Consider the following 22,225-nt stretch of genomic DNA (forward strand, 5'->3'; position numbering starts at 1 on the left):
ACGGGGGCCTTAAAGAATTCAGCTCTGTCATCTCACAGCCATTGTTTCTCATTGTTAGGGACTCTTTAATGACTGGCATAGTACCACTGGATTGGTGTAAGGCCAATGTGGGGCCAATATTTATAAAGGGGTCAAAATCTTTCCCAAGTAATTATAGAGCTGTTAGTGTAACTTCTATAGTTGGGAAGATACTGGAGAGTTTAATAAAAGACCACAGAGAGGAGTTCTTGCTGGAAACAAATATTGTAAGCCACAGACAGCATGGATTCATGAAAGACAGAAGTTGTCACACAAATCTGATTGAGCAAAACATTGGACAGAGGGGTGGATGTGGTATACTTGGACAGAGGGGTGGCGATGGACGTGGTATACTTGGACATAAGGGTGGTGGTGGACGTGGTATAGTTGTGCTAAAAAGTTTACATACCCTTGCAGAAATTGTGAAATTTTGGCATTGATATTGAAAATATGACGGATCGGCCAAAAAATGCTCTTTTAATGAAGGATGATGATCATATGAAGCCAATTATTATCCAATAGTTGTTTGGCTCCTTTTTTAAATCATAATGATAACAGAAATCCCCCAAATGGCCCGGATTAGAAGTCCCCATCCCCGTATCAGAAGTCTCCGCCCCCTGGAATGTTTGGCCTTGGTACAGACACACAAGGTGACAAACACGGGTTAAAATGCTAATTAGAGGTTAATGTCCCACATCTGTGGCTTTTTAAATTGCAATTAGTGTCAGTGTATAAATAGTCAATGAGTTTGTTAGCTCTTACGTGGAAGCACTGAGCAAGCTAGATACTGAGCCATGGGGAGCAGAAAAGAACTATCAAAAGTCCTGCGTAACAAGGTAATGGAACTTTATAAAGAAGGAAAAGGACATAAAAAGATATCCAAAGCCTTGAATATGGAAATCAGTGCTGTTCAATCACCTATTAAGAAGTGGAAAGTTCAGGGATCTCTTGATACCAAGCCAAGGTCAGGTAGACCAAGAAAGATTGCAGCCACAACTGCCAGAAGAATTGTTCAGGATACAAACGGAAACCCATGGACAACCTCAAAACAAATCCAGGCTGCTCTGGAAAAAGACAGTGCGGTTGTTTTGAAGGAGCACAATATAATGACACTTGAACAAAAATGATCTGCATGAGGGGCGTGTCCGAGCTGCACAGGAAGATGGCTGCCTGAGACAGGAGCTCCTCACACACCCTGCTGTAATAGCAACCTGAAATGACATCAGGCATCAGAGATCACCATGACATAAACAGCAACAGACCTCAGATCTGTAACGCTTACCACCCGCGATGACAAAGGGGAAGAAAATCACCAAGGGACCGAAGAATCTCACACAGTTCTCCCAGCCTCACACAGCAGGCAGGCAAGATGGCGCCGCCTCTAACACACAGGAACTGTCAGAGCTGCATCAGGAAGACACATCATTATCCTCATCAGCCTCTGACACAGACATAGCTGATCCTCTGTCACCAGTGAAGGAAAAGAGCAAGAGACCAGCTTCATCTCCTCTCCTATCACCGTGTACAAAGGCTCCTGGAAGTAAAAGAGCAAGAGACCAGCTTCATCTCCTCTCCTATCACCATGTACAAAGGCTCCTGGAAGTAAAAAGAAAAGAGCAAGAGACCAGCTTCATCTCCCCTCCTATCACCGTGTACAAAGGCTCCTGGAAGTAAAAGAGCAAGATACCGGCTTCATCTCCTCTCCTATCACTGTGTACAAAGGCTCCTGAAAGTAAAAAGAAAAGAGCAAGAGACCAGCTTCATCTCCTCTCCTATCACCGTGTACAAAGGCTCCTGGAAGTAAAAAGAAAGGAGCAAGAGACCAGCTTCATCTCCCCTCCTATCACCGTGTACAAAGGCTCCTGGAAGTAAAAGAAAACAATTCACACTTCTGCTGAAACAACAGATCTGACTGAAGCAATACATTTACTGGCAGAGCTGCCAGCTTCAGACTCCCCTGTCACAGCCATTACACTGAAACAGATGCTATTGTCCCTTCATAAAGACATACAATCTGATCTTCAAAAATCTGTACATTTTATTCAAAAACAAGTCACCCAAATTGAAAAACGTACAGATGCAGCAGAAAGGAAAATTCAGGAATGTGTTGTAGCATACAATTCCTTGATAGATGCTTATGAGACACAATCACAAGAAATCATAAAAATGAAAAAAAAAAATGGCTGACATGGAAGACCGCACAAGGAGGAATAACGTTAAAATGAGAGGGATCTCTGAATCAGTCACTCCGCCAGAGTTATCCATCTACCTGGGGAGACTACTGAAAACACTTCTACCAAACATGATAGAGCCCATAGACTGATGAAACCTAAACATCTGCCACATACCGTCCCTAGAGACGTTATTGCCAGAATACATTCTTTTCATGCTAAGGAAGCACTTATGATAGCTATGAGAAAACTTAAAACACTTCCAGCTCCATATGAAAAATGTGCTATATTTTCGGACATATCAGCCTATACCGCACAAAAACGCAAAGAATTCAAACGCATCAAATCAGCTCTAATAACCCATAAAATAAGATATCAGTGGGGATATCCCACAAAAATCTTAGCCAACTTTCAAGGGAAATGAATCCCAATTCTGACCCCTGATGATGGGATAAAAATTCTGGCATCATGGAATATTGCTATACCACCAGAGCCACAATATATGTGTAAAGAAATGCACACCAAATATCCGCAGACTGGGTTTCAATCCCGACAACCTGAACACTGGGACTTTTGGTCTCTTATCTTTTTCCTATTGGGATGTCTCAGTGCCTACTTCTGCATTAGCAGGGTAGAGTTAGCCCCGATACTTCTCAGGTGTACTACACACTCCACTAGATAATGGGTCTGCTATGGGCACTCATACAAGTTTTTGTTTTGTTGATGTTTTCTTATACTTCTTACTCTTTTATATTCTTACTATGCTTATTACATTCTCCTTATCTTCATATTCAGATAACATTTCTATTGATGAATACATCTCAAAAACCAGATACCCTTCAGAGCATGGGGAGGGATGATCAGTGCTGTGTTGGTACCTACAACTTATAACTACAATACTAGCTACTAGAGCAATTATATAAAACTCAAAAATGGTCATCATAACGTCCTTTAATGTTAAAGGACTTAATAGCCCTTACAAACGCACATCTCTATGGAGAGAATCTTTAAAAACCAGATGTGATATACTGTGTGTACAAGAAACACATTTTAAAAAAATTAACCCACCTACATGCAAACATAGGAAATTCACACAATACTTTTTTGCAAATGCTAATGAAAAAAACAAAGGAGTAATGATTGCAATAAAAAACACAATAGCTATACAAATTCAATCAATATTCTCAGACCCACAAGGTAGATATATTATCTTAGTTGCACATATCGACAATTTCTTAATGACACTGGTAAATGTATATGCACCAAACAAAGGACATAAAACCTTCTTCCAAAGCTTATCAAACAAAATTAAACTACTAAGACGAGGAGCTTTAATCATTTGCAGAGATTTTAATGAGGTAATAGATACAAACCTAGACTCCACTAACAAACTACGCAGACAATCACATACTCTAACATCATTTATAGAATCAGAAGATCTATAGGATACATGGAGATGTCTCCATGGTGACGAAAAAGAATATACATACTTTTCTCACTCCCAAAATTCACGGATTGATTTATTTTTAACAGATAAAAGATCTTTACAGCAAATATCTAGAACCGTAATTGGCTCCATCACATGGTCAGACCATGCCCCGCTCACATCAGAAATGTTTACAATACCATACCCCAACAACCTCTCTGTATGGAGACTAAACTCAGCCCTAATTACCAACCAACATTATAAATCTCAAATAGAGAAGGAATTACTCTCCTATTTCCATATCAATAATAATACAGAGGTCGATGATTTTTTTCAGGGGAATGCACACAAGGCATACATGAGAGGAATACTCATCAAATTAGGGGCTTACGAAAAAAAAAGGAAAGCTAAAACAATTACAGACATATCGCAAATTAAACTCCTGGAATCACAACACAAACAAAACCCAGACCAAATAATTTTATCTCAGCTAAGCTCTCTACGAGAGAAACTAAGGCTTCCACTCATGGAGCAATATGACTTTATCATAAAAATTGTTTAATTTATATCATACACACAAACTAATAAAGCAGGACCACATTTAGCAAAACAATTTAAGCGATATCAATCCAAATCAAAAATTGCATATCTAATAGACCCATCTAAGGGAAAACTTATAAATCCACTAGATATAGCGAATGCTTTTGGTAGATACTATGCAACAGTATATAACATAAAAAACTCTCAAGAATTTACACCTCCTACTGATAACCAAATCAATATGTTTCTGGAGTCACTACAACTTCCTAAGATCTCCACAGAACAACTAGACTCCTTATCACAACCCTTCACCACCTCTGAAATTAATAAAATAATTCATGAGCTCCCTTCTCACAAATCACCAGGACCTGACGGTTATACCAATGAATATTACAAAACCTTTGCTCCAACCCTTATCCAATATCTACATAAATTTGTTAATAAATTCACAACATCTGAAAATATCCCAAAAGAAACATTAGAAGCCCTTATTATCACACTGCCAAAACCAGGCAAACCTCCCACATCATCAGCCAACTTTAGACCTATATCACTTTTAAATACAGATACAAAAATTTATGCCAAACTACTAGCCAACCGACTTCAATCATTATTAGCAAAACTAATTAATTCAGATCAGGTTGGATTTTTCAACGGACGTCAAGCACCAGATGGCACACGTAGATTCATAAATTTAGCTGAATGGGCAAATTACACACAAACACCATCTCTGCTCATCTCGTTAGATGCAGAAAAGGCGTTTGACAGAATCTACTGGCCATACCTACAACCGGTACTAGAAAAATTTGGAATAACAGGTTTGTTCAAGAAAGCGATTATGGCTTTATATACATGCCCTAGTGCTAGAGTATGGTCATCTGGTATACTCTCTGACCCATTCCAGATATCGAATGGTACAAGGCAAGGGTGTCCCTTATCACCTTTAATCTTTCCTTTATGCATGGAACCATTGGCAGAAGCGATACGTATACAACCTGACATTGGAGGTATCAAAATAGGTCACGAAACACATAAAATAGGACTATACGCTGATGACATCATAATTGCTATGACTGACCCCATCATCTCAATAATTGCATTGCAAAAGGTTATCTCACAATTTAGCTTATTATCCATGTACAAAGTAAATGAAGCCAAATCCTCCATGTTGCTGATAGCAATCCTACCTAAACTATATAAACAAATTTCATCAATCTCCCCCTTCTCATTGGCCACATCATCACAAATTACATACTTATGAATAAAATTAACGTCTCCCCACGCAAACACATTTAAGATCAACTTTTCCAATCTACTCATTAAAATAACAGAACTATGTGAAGAGTTCTCCAACACCACTATTTCATGGGTTGGGCGAGTTGCTATTGTAAAAATGTTTATCTTACCACACATTTTATATTTCTTTTGAGCCATCCCAATACTATTACTATCTTCATCCATACAAAATACAATCACTATTAAACACTTACATCTGAGAACACATAAAGGCACGAGTCAACAAATTGCCACTATACACTTCTCGATCAAATTTAGGTATGGGAGCCCCCAATCTACAATTATACCATAAAGCAATAGTGTTGGATCAGACACAGCATTGGTGGACACCTCAAAGAGACAAATTATGGGTACAGATAGAACAGTCCCTTATCCATAGTGACACTCAAGCCACATTGGGAGCTCTTACTCTCACCCATAGAGCCCCAAGATACTGCCTAGACACAATCAATGTGACTCTCCACACCTGGGTGTCTATTCTACGAACCTCAAAGGGAAATCACCCTACAATTAATGGCTTCATTCCTCTACTCTCCATATCATCGATGACACCTGATCTAGAACTTAAATCCTGGTCAAAAGCAGGCCTTAAAAATCTTGCCCAACTATATGCCAATGGTACCCTACAAACATTTCAACAACTTTCTGAAACATACAAAATTACGCATAGGACTTTTTCAAATATCTAAGAATTCATCATGCATTACGCAACCTGGAATACCAAGAAGATTCTCTCCTCAGATCTTTGACCAACTTTTATGAAAGAATAGATTCTCACAAACGAAGTATCTCATTCATATATAATATCCTTCTTCAACATCGTCACCAAGGAAAATTACCAACGATGCATAAATGGGAACGAGACATTGGGAAACAATTCAAGATTCAACAATGGCAAACAGCAGGAAACTGGACTAGAAAAACTACCAGATGCATTAACCATTGGGAATCAGCCCAAAAGATATTACACAGATGGTACATAACTCCACAACATTTGGCAGCACGTTCATCCAACCGCTACTCATCATTATGCTGGAGGAACTGTAACCAACAAGGATCCTTGTACCATATATGGTGGGAATGTCCACAAATTACTCCATTCTGGTCAGATATCTTCACGTTTATAATATCAATTACAAACTCCTCTCCAATTCCTGATCCAGCCCTGGCACTTTTGGGAATAGTTATAGACTCCACGCCACCACAGTCCAGAGCTGTACTAATGCGTATTTTGATAGCGGCACGATTGAGTATTGTCAGGCTTTGGAAACAAAATACAATGCCATCCATTCACATAGTAACTGAAATCCTGAACAAAAACACAGCCTTTAAAAAAACCTTTGCTCAAATACACAACTCATCTGCTAAATTCCGGAAACACTGGGACTTATGGGGCAAAGATCATCGATGTACCGTTACATAAGGAACTACAAGATGTACCAATCAAACACCACTAGAGATACAGCTACTCCACTCTATTATTATCACCCTATTATCCAAAAAAGGAAATATGTAATAATTTCAAATCTCATTCTTTATTCTACTTCTCTCTAATCTCTAATCTCCACTTCTCACAACCTTCCTTTCTTCTCTAAACTAATGATTTGCTGAATATTTCAAACAAACAATGTATACTCATCAAAAAAAGAAATGTATTGATGACAGTAATGATTACAAATAGAGATGAGCAAATTTTTCAATTCCAGTATGAAATTCGATTCGATGCGAATTAATTCGCTACGAAGTTAACTTATAAAAAGGGTTTCTAGGCTTCAGAGAGCCTTTAAATTAGTGCAGAACACTGTACCTTTAATTTAAATGCCCTTGGAGATGAGGAAGGAGAAGGATGAGAAGAAGGAGAAGGAGAAGGATGAGAAGAAGGATGAGAAGAAGGATGAGAAGAAGGAGAAGGATGAGGAGAAGGAGAAGGAGGAGAAGAAGGAGAAGGAGGAGAAGAAGGATGAGAAGAAGGACAGTTCTGTGACAGTTTCTGTCTATTTCTGACAGTTCTGTGACATTCACTCCATACAGCGGTTTCAACCGCTGTATGGAGGGAATGTCCCAGAACTGTCAGAAATAGTCTATTTCTGACAGTTCTGGGACATGTATGGAGTGAATGTCCCAGAACTGTCAGAAATAGTCTATTTCTGACAGTTGTGGGACATTCCCTCCATACAGCGGTTTCAACCGCTGTATGGAGGGAATGTCCCAGAACTGTCATAAATAGTCTATTTCTGACAGTTCTGGGACATTCACTCCATACAGCGGTTTCAACCGCTGTATGGGGGGGAATGTCCCAGAACTGTCATAAATAGTCTATTTCTGTCAGGGCTCCCAGGTATGACCAGAGGTGTGTGACTGACGCAGGGAAACGCAGACTTCAGAAATGTGATAAACAATATAATTTATTAACACTAACCATACAAACATAAACGCAGGGCAATACTAAACATAATACAGTGCAAACAAACCCAACCAACCACCCACAGATAACAGTACATACAAGCAAGTGTCGTCAGGCAGGCCGGGTCAATATCAATTGGGCAGGTAGGTAGGTACAGGGGGAGCAAGCAGAGAATGGTCGGGGTCACAGGCCAGGTACAGCAGGTAGCAAGCAGCGAGGTACAGAGGGTCAGACAGAGGGATGGTCAGGAGCGAGCCGAGATCAGAGCAGGAGAAGTCAGCAGCGGTTCAGAAACAGGATGCAGGACAGAAACAGGCTACAGGGCCCAGGACAAACACAACACCAAGGCAGAGTCTGCAAGTCTGGCCATCCCTTAAATACCCCAGCATAATCAGTTCCAGGTGTTAGCTGGCTGCAAAGTTGAGTCTCTGATTGCTGGGAGCATCCGCTGGCCAGCCCTGGTACTGCAGATCAAAAGGCAGGTGAGTCCCACCATTGCTGGCCAGTCAATTCCTGACAGTACCCCCCCCCTCAAGGAGCGGCCTCAGGACGCTCCAAACAGTCCTAGCTGGGAAAAATGTTCCACCGCCCGGGTCTGGTAACTGGCGGGATATCAAAGACTGGCACACCGGGCAGGACTCCGGGCAGCGGTACACCGGGCAGAGGCACACCGGGCAGGACTCCGGGCAGAGGCACACCGGGCAGGACTCCGGGCAGAGGCACACCGGGCAGGACTCCGGGCAGAGGCACACCGGGCAGGACTCCGGGCAGAGGCACACCGGGCAGGACTCCGGGCAGAGGCACACCGGGCAGGACTCCGGGCAGAGGCACATCGGGCTACCAGGCGAAGCAGCAGGCAGCGGGCCACCAGGCGGAGCAGCAGGCACCGGGCCCCCAGGCGGGGCGACAGGCCTCGGGCCCCCAGGCGGGGCGACAGGCCTCAGGCCCCCAGGCGGGGCGACAGGCGCCGGACCCCCAGGCGGGGCGACAGGTCTCGGGCCCTCAGGCGGAGCGGCGGGCGCCGGACCCCCAGATGGAGCGACAGGTCTCGGGCCCTCAGGCGGAGCGGAGGGCGCCGGACCCCCAGATGGAGCGACAGGTCTCGGGCCCTCAGGCGGAGCGGCGGGCGCCGGACCCCCAGATGGAGCGACAGGTCTCGGGCCCTCAGGCGGAGCGGCGGGCGCCGGACCCCCAGATGGAGCGACAGGTCTCGGGCCCTCAGGCGGAGCGGAGGGCGCCGGACCCCCAGATGGAGCGACAGGTCTCGGGCCCTCAGGCGGAGCGGCGGGCGCCGGACCCCCAGATGGAGCGACAGGTCTCGGGCCCTCAGGCGGAGCGGCGGGCGCCGGACCCCCAGATGGAGCGACAGGTCTCGGGCCCTCAGGCGGAGCGGCGGGCGCCGGACCCCCAGATGGAGCGACAGGTCTCGGGCCCTCAGGCGGAGCAACAGGTCTCGGGCCCCCAGACGAAGCGGCGGGCACCGAGTCACCAGGCACGACAGTGGGCACCGAGTCGTCTGGCAAGACTGCGGGCACCGAGTCAACTGGCGGAACTGCGGGCATCGAGTCGTCTGGCAAGACTGCGGGCACCGAGTCGTCTGGCAAGACTGCGGGCACCGAGTCATCTGGCAAGACTGCGGGCACCGAGTCGTCTGGCAAGACTGCGGGCACCGAGTCGTCTGGCAAGACTGCGGGCACCGAGTCATCAGGTATCGGACTGTCTGGCTCGACAGCGGGCATCGGGTCACCAGGTATGACAGCGGGCACTGGGTCACCAGGCATCAGGTCATTTGGCTTGCCAGCGGGCACTGCGTCATCTGGCAAGGCAGTGGGCACCGGGTCACCAGGTATGACAGCGGGCTCTGAGTCAATTGGCACGACAGCGGGCACTGGATCAGGTACCGGATCATCTGGATCAACAGCGGGCATCGAGTCAACTGGCCTAATAGGACCGTCGGGCTGGATCAGTTCATCAGGCTGAGTAGAGGCTTCAGGCTGAGTAGAGGCTTCAGGCTGAGTAGAGGCATCCGGCTGAAGAGAGGCATCCGGCTGAAGAGAGGCATCCGGCTGAAGAGAGGCATCAGGCTGAAGAGAGGCATCAGGCTGAAGAGAGGCATCAGGCTGAAGAGAGGCATCAGGCCGAGTAGAGGCATCAGGCTGAAGAGAGGCTTCAGGCCGAGTAGAGGCTTCAGGCCGAGTACAGGCATCAGGCCGAGGAGAGGCATCAGGCCGAAGAGAGGCATCAGGCCGAAGAGAGGCATCAGGCCGAGTAGAGGCATCAGGCCGAGTAGAGGCATCAGGCCGAGTAGAGGCTTCAGGCCGAGTAGAGGCTTCAGGCTGAGTAGAGGCTTCAGGCTGAACCACGGAAGGCAGGCTCACCGGTTTGGATACTGGCAGGATGGTATTGGTTGGAAAGAATTTTCGCTTTTTTCTGGTTTTAACTACTGGAGCACTGCAAGTAAACGCAGGTCTGCAAACGAATGGAGCAGCTGGAGACAGAGAAGAACTGGAGGATGGAACAGGAGAGGGAGCAGTTGCTACAGAGGGCTTTTTTACAGGGTTAAAGGCAGGATAGGTGCAGCGAGTGGGAACAGGGTACTGACATGCGGTAGATAGCCAAGTATACTGGGCTGTAACTGGAGGAGCTGGTGGGAATACAGGAGAAGAGTTAGAAGCAGGACTGGGTCTTTGTAAGCTGACTGAGGCTGGGTGCAACAAATCTGTCCATGTCTGCAGTATGGGTTGAACAAAGCTGAGCTTACACAAAGCCTGTCTGGTCAATGACTGCACTGCGTTTATACAATCTCTTAGTGTCTGTGGTGAACATGTGGAATAACGCTCCAGAAAGTAACCCACATCATCCTCTAATAACCACACCAGGGACTCTACCTGGTCTGCACTAAATGGTGGCAAAAATTCATCCCTGCATTCGGGGGTACCAGATGAAACCAACTCAGCACAAACCTCAATCAAAGGCTGCACCTCAGAGAACTCTGTGCCCTGATCTACTAGAACATGAGCGATCCGTATACATTCTAGCAGTTCATCCCGGGGATACTCCTTCAGAGTCTGATAAGCATACTCCCTGTCATCAAACACTAGCAGATATAAATACTCAACCTCCTCAAGACCCATCCTTCCCAGCAACAAGCCAAGATGGCTTCCCTGTGCAGCCACTTCTGGTCAGGATTGGCCTTGGTGTAATGTCAGGGCTCCCAGGTATGACCAGAGGTGTGTGACTGAAGCAGGGAAACGCAGACCTCAGATATGTTATAAACAATATAATTTATTAACACTAACAATACAAACATAAACGCAGTGCAATACTAAAACACAATACAGTGCAACCAAACCAAACCAACCACCCACAGATAACAGTACATACAAGCAAGCGTCGTCAGGCAGGCCGGGTCAATATCAATTGGGCAGGTAGGTAGGTACAGGGGGAGCAAGCAGAGAATGGTCGGGGTCACAGGCCAGGTACAGCAGGTAGCAAGCAGCGAGGTACAGAGGGTCAGACAGAGGGATGGTCAGAAGCGAGCCGGGATCAGAGCAGGAGAAGTCAGCAGCGGTTCAGAAACAGGATGCAGGACAGAAACAGGCTACAGGGCCCAGGACAAACACAACACCAAGGCAGAGTCTGTGGGTCTGGCCATCCCTTAAATACCCCAGCATAATCAGTTCCAGGTGTTAGCTGGCTGCAAAGTTGAGTCTCTGATTGCTGGGAGCATCCGCTGGCCAGCCCTGGTACTGCAGATCAAAAGGCAGGTGAGTCCCACCATTGCTGGCCAGTCAATTCCTGACAATTTCTGACAGTTCTGGGACATTCACTCCATACAGCGGTTGAAACATTGTATCTATTTGTTTCCATAAATGACATTCTGCAGATACACTTAGAGGAGCTCTGCAGATACACTTAGAGGAGCTCTGCAGATACACTTTTTGCCGGCTTGGAATTATTCTTATTTTCATCCTACTTCTTCTTCTTCTTCTTCTTCATCCTCATCCTCTTCTTCTTCTGAGGATGAGTATGAAGAAGTAGAAGAAGAAGAAGTAGGATGAAAAGAAGAATAATTCCAAGCCGGCAAAAAGTGTATGTGCAGAGTTCCTCTATTTCTGACAGTTCTCTCACAGCTTCTTCACATGTACAGTGGTTGAAACATCTGTATCCTAAATGGAAACTAATAGATACAATGTTTCAACCGCTAAACATGTGTTCCTTCTGTCAGAGAACTGTCAGAAATAGCGGAGCTCTCTGCAGGGACACTTTTGCCGGCTGATCGGGAAATATTCGATTCGCGCACCCGAAGTAGGCAAAATTTCGGATTCGACGCGAATCGAATATTTCCTGAAATTCAACTCGAATTCCGGTTCGCCTGGTTCGATTCGCTCATCTCTAATTACAAAGTCACATTGTTTATTTTGTAAGATGTTTGAATTTTGTAAGATGTTGAATATGCTCATACTGTTATCTATATCCTTTACAAATCTGTAATACATTATTGCAACAATACTGTTAATTGTTGTAAACAATCAAATGACCAATAAAAAAACAATAGTTAAAAAAAACAAAAAACAAAGGGGCCGGGCTGCACAGTGACTTATCACTGTGATAGCCAGATTCTATCACAGCAATCATGTGACCCAGAATCAGGAGTCCCGGGTCCCGATCGTTAGAACGGGAGCTGGGGCTCTCAGAGACACCATGGTCTTTGTGCTGGGAGTGTGCAGTGCGGCGCGTTCCCAGCACAAAGACAGGTACTCAAATATGCAGCCCCACGGAAAAAGCCCAGGTCTGTGAGGTGTCAAGGGGTTAAGGAGGTCAGAGAAGTAAGCACAGGTGGGGTGGGAGGACCATCAGAGAGCAAGATCCCTTATGAGCCCTGAAGCCCCCTCTTATCTCTGGTCCTTGCAGCCTGACAACCCCCTTAGAGGCCCCCACAGTCCTTCTGCCCCATTAACCTCTCAGAGTTGTTCAGCCCTATTACTTCCAAAGAGGCTCCATACTCCTGACCCCGGCACTCCATCATTGTGTTGGCTGCATAGTGTAATGATTGCCCATTGGCTGCCTGTGTAGTGTCATCATTGCCCTTTGTAGGCCATGTATGGTCAGGATGGTCCTTGTCTTGTCTATTTATTGTCAGTGCTGTTTGTTTAGAGGACCATATTACTAGAATTTATCTCCACAATGAGGAGAATGTTCCGGCCCCGGAAGTGGGGGAATGTTCTGCCCCGGAAGGGGTTAATCTAGAAATAATAAATGTTGGGGCAATGCTTGCACTATGGACAAAATATCTGAATCCTCAACACGATGGTTCCAATAAAACCTTCTGATAACAAAGTGTCAGAAAACTCCTGGGGTAACCTGGCCGCACTTACTCAGAAAACCCCCCACTGTAGATGACTAGGTGTGCTAGGCTCTATAGTCCCACAGAGTTCATGGTGTCTGTGAAGCAATAGACACCTCTGTCTGCAGTCTCTGACCGTCTCCTGTACTATGTCTGCAGTCTCTGACCGTCTCCTGTACTATGTCTGCAGTCTCTGACCCTCTCCTGTACTATGTCTGCAGTCTCTGACCGTCTCCTGTACTATGTCTGCAGTCTTTGACCGTCTCCTGTACTATGTCTGCAGTCTCTGACCGTCTCCTGTACTATGTCTGCAGTCTCTGACCGTCTCCTGTACTATGTCTGCAGTCTTTGACCGTCTCCTGTACTATGTCTGCAGTCTCTGTCCATCTCCTGTAGTATGTCTGCAGTCTCTGACAGTCTCCTGTAGTATGTCTGCAGTCTCTGACCGTCTCCTGTAGTATGTCTGCAGTCTCTGACCATCTCCTGTAGTATGTCTGCAGTCTCTGACCATCTCCTGTAGTATGTCTGCAGTCTCTGACCATCTCCTGCAGTATATCTGCAGTCTCTGACCATCTCCTGTAGTATGTCTGCAGTCTCTGACCGTCTCCTGTAGTATGTCTGCAGTCTCTGACCGTCTCCTGTAGTATGTCTGCAGTCTCTGACCGTCTCCTGTAGTATATCTAGCACTAAATATAAAGCACAACCCTTTGGTGTGTTGGGGGGCAGTTGAGGCCCCCAGTGTCTCATCAGTTGGCCATCACTGGAGTACATGGGAGTCAGAACAAGTCCTTTGTGGATAAAGTGGATCCATCACTATGAAGGCCTCCTTCACCAGTCCTGCAGTCTCTTCCTCCATCTGTAAAGGGATCCATGGTGGCTCTGGGGTGTCTGGATTTCCAGCTGAATGGAGATTTTACATGGAAGTTCTGTGTCACAATGACAAGTCAGGTGATTGGTTGTGGCTGCGGCTCAGTCCCATTGACTTCAATAGACAGGTATGACAGGCGGTGCCACCTGTGAGACTCGGCATGTGAAGGTAACATTGCCGCACTGTGAAGCTAAGCATGGAGGTCACAGCAATGTGTACTCACCCAATCAGCTGCTTTCTTCATTTAGAGGTAGGTGATCAGGGGGCGGGTCTGTGACATCATCCTCTTCTAAGCCCCTCCCATCTGACCGTGCCCATTACTCTCCATGGCATGCCGAGCAGAACTTGGTTTTCATGTGTCTGCGTTGGGCTGATTTGTGGTCACCATGGATTGAATTATTAGGTGTAAACCAGGCAGATGGCTTGTTCTGGGGATTGTCAGTGATCACATGTCCTGTTATATGGATTCAATATCCATCGTCTGACATCCTAACAGGAGTTCTGTCATTTTTCAGGATGTCAGGAAAAACATGTCCTCCGTCAGTAAATGTTCATGTTGTGTCAGTAATAAAAGTCCCGGAGGGTTGGGAACCCTGCAAGGGGGGCAGAGATATGTGACTGCCTAGTCCAGCCTTTCTCAGCCAGGGTTCCTCCAAAGGGTTCTAGGGCTTCCTTGTCACTTCATTGGGCTGTATATGGAAGTGTCACCGACCAGCCGTTTCTGGATACACAGCTTTGTCATCATTGCACACACACACCATTTTGTTTTCATTCAATACATTTTTTATTATAATTTCACTTTTAACAAGATTGCAGAAAAAAAATCAGTAAACAGTAAAGGCAGAAATCTGATTGGTCAGGAAGATCCCTTGTCTGGAATGTGGGGGCGGAGTCATTATTATTGGTGTACAATACAATACACAACGTGTTCCATTATTATAACAAAGTATTGTAGAAAAGATCCCAACATGTGACATGGCTGAATGAATGCTGGTCATATTAGTTCATCTATTCTCTAAGTGGGGCGGTATCTATTGGGCCAATCCCTTTCACAAACCACACATAATATCGCCTTTCAAAGTGAAAACAGAAACGATTTGCACAAAATCAAAGAGTAGAAATATTTTCCGGTGGATCCCCTCTACCCAGACCCCATATGTAGACATAGAACAACAAGCTGTGTTCCCTCTCGTGCCGCACTCCTCCAACCACCCAAACCCACACAGAAGCCAAGGGAAATAATGAGAGGAAAGTTCCCCCCTAGTTTGGGGCGGAGTTCTCCTTCCCTCCTGTTGGGGGATGGGAGAAGGATGGACTGAAGACAGAGAGATGCTTCGGGGTCACCACTGTTCTGTAGAGCCTTGAAATGAAGGACATCAACTTCAGAAGTTCTTGTTGTCTGTGTAAAGTTCCCCGATAACGAGATCTGGGCTCTCCCGGCTTCTAGCTCTGTAACCCGCTACATCATTATCAGGAAACGCAACTCCGACACCCAAGAAGGGCTGAAGTTGTGTCCTTCATTTCCAGGATCTACTGACCACTCTGCACCCCGACATTTACTGCACTTCACCCATGTCTTTGGGGGCCTCTGATCTCCTTATCAACTGTTTCTTCCATGATGAAGATCAGCCATGGAGTATATCTGAGGTGTATATCAGGGGGTGCTTCTTCCCCACATGACAGCTGGGATGTCCAGCAACATTCATCTAGAAGACATTTCCCACACTCAAGGCACTAATACACCTCCAGGGTTGTGTGGGACCCCTGATGTACAGGAAGACAGGACTTCAGTGAGGAACACTTCCCTCACTCAGGACAGGAAAGTGGCTTCTCCCCCATGTGACATCTCTGATGTCTGGAAAGATGGGACTTCCGTGAAAAACATTTTCCACACTCAGGACAGGAATACGGCTTCTCCCCCTTATGAGATCGCTGATGCGCGTGAAGATTGGACTTTGCTGAAAAACATTTCCCACACTCAGGACAGGAATACGGCTTCTCCCCCGTATGAGATCTCTGATGTGTGTGAAGATGGGACTTCAATGAAAAACATTTCCCACACTCAGGACAGGAATACGGCTTCTCCCCTGTGTGAGATCTCTGATGTTTGGAAAGACTGGACTTCTGTGAAAAACATTTCCCACAATCAGAACAGGAATACGGCTTCTCCCCCGTGTGAGATCTCTGATGTGTGGAAAGATAGGACTTGTCTGAAAAACATTTCCAGCACTCAGGACAGGAATACGGCTTCTCCCCTGTGTGAGATCTCTGATGTGTGTAAAGACTGGTCTTACATGAAAAACATTTCCCGCATTCAGAACAGGAATACAGCTTCTCCCCCATGTGAGATCTCTGATGTTTGTATAGATGGGACTTGTCTGAAAAACATTTCCCACACTCTGGACAGGAAAGTGGCTTCTCCCCTGTGTGAGATCTCTGATGTGTGTAAAGATTGGACTTCCTTGAAAAACATTTCCCACACTCAAGACAGGAATACGGCTTCTCCCCCGTGTGAGATCTCTGATGTCTGTAAAGATGGGACTTCACTGAAAAACATTTTCCACACTCCGGACAGGAATATTGATTTTCCTTCCTGTGAGATCTCTGATGTATGTGAAGATTGGACTTTTCTGAAAAACATTTTGCACACTCGGGACAGGAATACAGATTCTTACCCGTGTGAGATCTTTCATGTCTGTAAAGACTGGACATATGTGAAAAACAGTTTCCACACTCAGGACAGGAATACGGCTTCTCCCCCGAGTGAGATCTTTGATGTGTGCAAAGACTGGACTTCACTGAAAAACATTTCCCGCACTCAGAACAGGAATACGGCTTCTCCCCCGTGTGAGATCTTTTATGCACATTAAGACCATGTTTAGAACGGAAACCCTTCCCGCACTCAGTACAGGAGAATCTCTTCCCTGTTGGAAGGCCAGCCTGGTCCCGCACTGTCTGAGCTTTCAACAGGATTACAAAAAAAAAAAATCAGGAAATAGTAAAGGCAGAAATCCGATTGGTCAGGAAGATCCCTTGTCTGGAATGTGGGGGCGGAGTGATTATTATTGGTGTACATTACAATAACATTGCTGGGAGGTCTCTTCATTTCTCTGCTCCATACTTCCCGTCTTTATAGAAACGTCTCCTGACATTTGGGGGTCTATTCATAAAGAATGTGGGGAACCATTCACCTGGTGAAAGTGCATGTCCATTCCTTAGCAGATCCGGAGAGGTAAGTGTGCATGGATGGGGTGTAGGTCAGTCCTTACCCTAGATGAAATCTCTCATACAGACACAATGGGACTCATGGGACTTTATAAAGAGGAACTCCAGAAAAACATCAATAAAGATCTTCCAATGTTTTCTTCCCAATCAGCGTAGAAATCATAAAACCCTCCCAGCAGGTGTACAAGGCCATGAAATCTCTCACAAAGTCCATCAATGGACAATTCCTGGACAACAATCACCGTGGGACAGAATTCTGAGCACCATAAGGAGGATCCAGCAGCGTCATCCATCTCCACGCGTTTCGTGGTGCAGCGCTCACTTCTTCAGGAGAAATGATTCCTGCTGATCAGAGTATACACCAATAATAAAACAAATGGCGGCAGGACCATCACTGGCTGGATGGAAAATGGAGCAGGAAAGTGGCATCAGGTACGTCTTCCCAGGAGTTCTGTGCTGGGCCAGCTCCCTTGTTTATGGCAGCTGGTGGACATGCTGGTGCTCGGGTCTATGACGCTTCCTGCCTACCATGGTAAGACAGCCCCCCTCTGTGTTCTCACTGTATGCCCCCGGGTCTGCCCCTCCCCCTATGTGTACGCAGATTGCACAGAAAACATCGGAAGATTTGATTGATGTGATTTTCTGGCGTTCCTCTTTATAAAGTCACATGACCATTCTGTCTGTATGAGAGATTGTATCTCCTGTCCATTCCTTCTCTGTGAATGGGGCTAAAACACCGATGTCATTAGGAGATTTGCTGAGCCGGGGGAATGTTCTCCATCATTACAGAGCATTTCACACTTCATTTATATTCTTCTCCTGATATCAATGGCCAACCCGGTCCCACACTTCATCCATGTCTTTGGGGACCTCTCATCTCCTTATGAACTGTTCCTTCCATGATGAAGATCAGCCATGGAGTATATCTGAGGTGTATATCAGGGTGTGCTTCTTCCCCACATGAGAGCTGGGATGTCCAGCAACATTCATCTAGAAGACATTTCCCGCACTCAAGGCACTAATACACCTCCAGGGTTGTGTGGGACCCCTGATGAACAGGAAGACAGGACTTCAGTGAGGAACATTTTCCTCACTCAGGACAGAAAAGTGGCTTCTCCCTGTGTGAGATCTCTGATGTCTGGAAATTGAGACTTCACTGTAAAACATTTCCCACACTCAGGACAGGAATATGGCTTCTCCCCCGTGTGAGATCTCTGATGTATAACAAGTCCTGATTTGTATACAAAACATTTACCGCACTCAGAACAGGAAAGTGGCTTTTCCCCAGTGTGAGATCTCTGATGTGCGTCAAGATGAGACTTCCGTGAAAAGCATTCCCCGCACTCAGGACATGAATAAGGTTTCTCTCCTGTGTGACATCTCTGATGTCTGTAAAGATTGGCATTTAATGAAAAACATTTCCCGCACTCAGGACAGGAATACGGCTTGTCCCTTGTGTGAGATTTCTGATGCGTATAAAGATTGCACTTCTGTGAAAAACATTTTCCGCACTCAGAACAGCAATATGGCTTTTCACCCATATGCAGTCTCTGATGTGTGTAAAGACTGGACCTTTCTGAAAAACATTTTCCACACTCAAGACAGGAATACAGCTTTTCCCCCGTGTGGGACCTTTCATGTCTGACAAGTTCAAATTTTTGTACAAAACATTTCCCGCACTCAGGACAGGAATATGGCTTCTCTCCTGTATGAGATCTTTTATGCGTATTAAGATTGTATTTATAACAGAAACCCTTCCCGCACTCAGTACAGGAGAAGCTCTTCTCTGTTGGAAGAACGGCCCGGTCCCGCACAGTCTGAGGTTCCTCAGGATACGAGGAATACGATGGTCCATCTACACTGGGTGGTGCCGGATGGACATTGGAGGGAGCCGGGTTTTCTCCTGGACTATACTGTGTGATGTCCTCATCTTCTACTTTCCAGTCTGGAGACAAAGTGAGACAATCCTCAGAGGTTTTCCTCATATAAAATGTCCAGCTGGTAGGAAATGGGTGTAACAAAAGAGAATCCATATTATGTGTATACAGTGAGGAACAGAAGTATTTGAACCCCCTGCAATTTTGCAAGTTCTCCCACTTAGAAACCATGGAGGGTCTGACATTCACATTGTAGGTGCATTCCCACTGTGAGAGACAGAGTTAAAAAAAAATTCAGGAAATCCCATTGTATGATTTGTAAAGAATGTATTTGTCTCGCACTGCTGAACAGAAGTATTTGAACCCCTGAGAAACAGCAAGAATTCTGGCTCTCAAAGACCTGTTACTGCGCCTTTAAAAAGTCCACCTCTACTCCACTCATTCATCTCACTTAGTAGCACCTGTCTGAGCTCTTTATAGACACCTGTCCACCCCACAGTCAGCCAGATGCCAACTACTACCATGGGCAAGACCAAAGAGCTGTCAAAAGACACCGGAGACAAAATTGTGGACCTCCACAAGGCTGGAAAGGGCTACGGGGCAATTGCCAAGCAGCTTGGTGAAAATAGATCAACTGTTGGAGCAATTGTTAGAAAATGGAAGAGGCTAAAGACGACTGTCAGTCTCCCTCGGACTGGGGCTCCATGCAAGATCTCACCTCGTGGGGTATCACTGATGATAAGAAAGGTGAGGAATCAGCCCAGAACTACAAGGGAGGAGCTGGTCAGTGACATGAAGAGAGCTGGGACCACAGTTTCAAAGGTCACTGTTGGTAGAACACTACGCCGTCATGGTTTCCAATCATGCATTGCACGGAAGGTTCCCCTGCTCCAGTCATCACATGTCCAGGCCCGTGTGAAGGTTGCCAATGACCATCTGGATGATTCAGAGGAGGCATGGGAGAAAGTCATGTGGTCAGATGAGACCAAAGGAGAACTTTTTGGTCTAAACTTCACTCGTGTTTGGAGGAAAAAGAAGGATGAGTTGCATCCCAAGAACACCATCCCTACTGTGAAGCATGGGGGTGGTAACATCATACTTTGGGGGTGCTTTTCTGCAAAGGGGACAGGATGACTGCACTGTATTAAGGAGAGGATGAATGGGGCCATTTATTGTGAGATTTTGAGCAACAACCTCCTTCCCTCAGTCAGAACATTGAAGATGGGTCTTGGCTGCGTCTTCCAACATGACAACGACCCGAAGCACACAGCCAGGAGAACCAAGGAGTGGCTCCGTAAGAAGCATATCAAGGTTCTGGAGTGGCCTAGCCAGTCTCCACACCTAAATCCAATAGAACATCTTTGGAGGGAGCTGAAACTCCGTGTTACTCAGCGACAGTCCTGAAACCTGACAGATCTAGAGGAGATCTGTGTGGAGGAGTCGGCCACAAGCCCTGTTGCAGTACAAACCTGGCCAAGGACTACAGGAAACGTCTGACCTCTGTAATTGCAGACAAAGGCTTCTGTACCAAATATTAACACGGATCTTCTCAGGGGTTCAAATACTTCTGTTCAGCCGTGCAAGACAAATACATTCTTTACAAATCATACAATGGGATTTCCTGAATTCTGTCTCTCAGAGTGGGAATGCACCTACAATGTGAATGTCAGACCCCTCCATGATGGAGAAGTGGGAGAACTTGCAAAATCGCAGCGTGTTCAAATACTTCTGTTCCTCACTGTATATAGCAGTGGGGGGAGGGGGAGAGCAGAAGTCAGGAGTATGTAATGTACAACATAGAGTATAGTGCAGGGGTCAGGAGTATGTAATGTACAACACAGAGTATATAGTGCAGGGGTCAGGAGTATGTAATGTACAACATAGAGTATAGTGCAGGGGTCAGGAGTATGTAATGTACAACACAGAGTATATAGTGCAGGGGTCAGGAGTATGTAATGTACAACACAGAGTATATAGTGCAGGGGTCAGGAGTATGTAATGTACAACACAGAGTATATAGTGCAGGGGTCAGGAGTATGTAATGTACAACATAGAGTATATAGTGCAGGGGTCAGGAGTATGTAATGTACAACATAGAGTATATAGTGCAGGGATCAGGAGTATGTAATGTACAACATAGAGTATATAGTGCAGGGGTCAGGAGTATGTAATGTACAACATGGAGTATATAGTGCAGGGGTCAGGAGGATGTAATGTACAACACAGAGTATATAGTGCAGAGGTCAGGAGTATGTACTGTACAACATAGAGTATATAGTGCAGGAGTCAGGAGTATGTAATGTACAACATAGAGTATATAGTGCAGGGGTCAGGAGTATGTAATGTACAACATAGAGTATATAGTGCAGGGGTCAGGAGTATGTAATGTACAACATAGAGTATATAGTGCAGGGGTCAGGAGGATGTAATGTACAATTTAAATAACACATTGGAAGGGTCAAGACTCATAATATCGGTATTCATTAATGAATGGAAACTTAAATGTTTACTGTAGACAAGTTGCAGAGGTCCCACACCGCTGCCTCCCATCTCCTGAGACTGCACTCAGTGACTTGGGTCTGAGACACTACAGACATATCCCTCCACCCGGCACAGCCAGCAGACCACAGAGCAAGGAACCCTGGGAGAAATGTTCTGTCAGAGATCTTACTATACCCGGGCATGGGGAAGGAGACCATAGACACTTATGTCAGGTGATAAGGTCTTGTAATGCCTGTGCTGAAAATGAACATTTTGCTGCCAGCTGAACCCCAGAACCTCCATAAATCCAGTCTAGATACATAAATTGTGTCTGCAGCACAGAGAAGGAAGATTATCCGAGAGAAATCCAGGAATACAGGACGGGGAACACAGCTCAGGAAAGTGACCAGGGGATTACAGGCTGATATCACCCAGTCCCCGCCCTACTCTGGACCAATCAGTGAGCAGTATGGGTGGAGGAATGGATTTAGTGTTCATGACCCACCTGTGCTGATCTCTGTAGGAGTGTCCTCCTCTATAAATGTCCCCGTTATTCCATCCTCCTCCATAGA

At 45.7% G+C, this 22,225-nt stretch overlaps 1 protein-coding gene across 1 annotated transcript in view; it reads right to left on the minus strand.

Annotated features, from left to right (window-relative positions):
• Window positions 1-15,749: 15,749 nt before the first annotated feature.
• The window catches only part of LOC149443056 (uncharacterized), a 47,106-nt gene continuing 40,630 nt past the window's right edge, over window positions 15,750-22,225 (minus strand). Inside the window, exon 3 of the mRNA XM_089655981.1 lies at window positions 15,750-16,971. Coding sequence (XP_089512107.1) covers window positions 15,877-16,971 — 1,095 coding nt within the window. The 3' untranslated portion in view covers window positions 15,750-15,876. The remainder of the gene's footprint in view (window positions 16,972-22,225) is intronic.

This window comes from Staurois parvus, unplaced genomic scaffold (assembly GCF_062004578.1).
Source record: "Staurois parvus isolate SC_StPar_1 unplaced genomic scaffold, SC_StPar_1.0 ptg000879l, whole genome shotgun sequence".
Classification (NCBI taxonomy): domain Eukaryota; kingdom Metazoa; phylum Chordata; class Amphibia; order Anura; family Ranidae; genus Staurois; species Staurois parvus.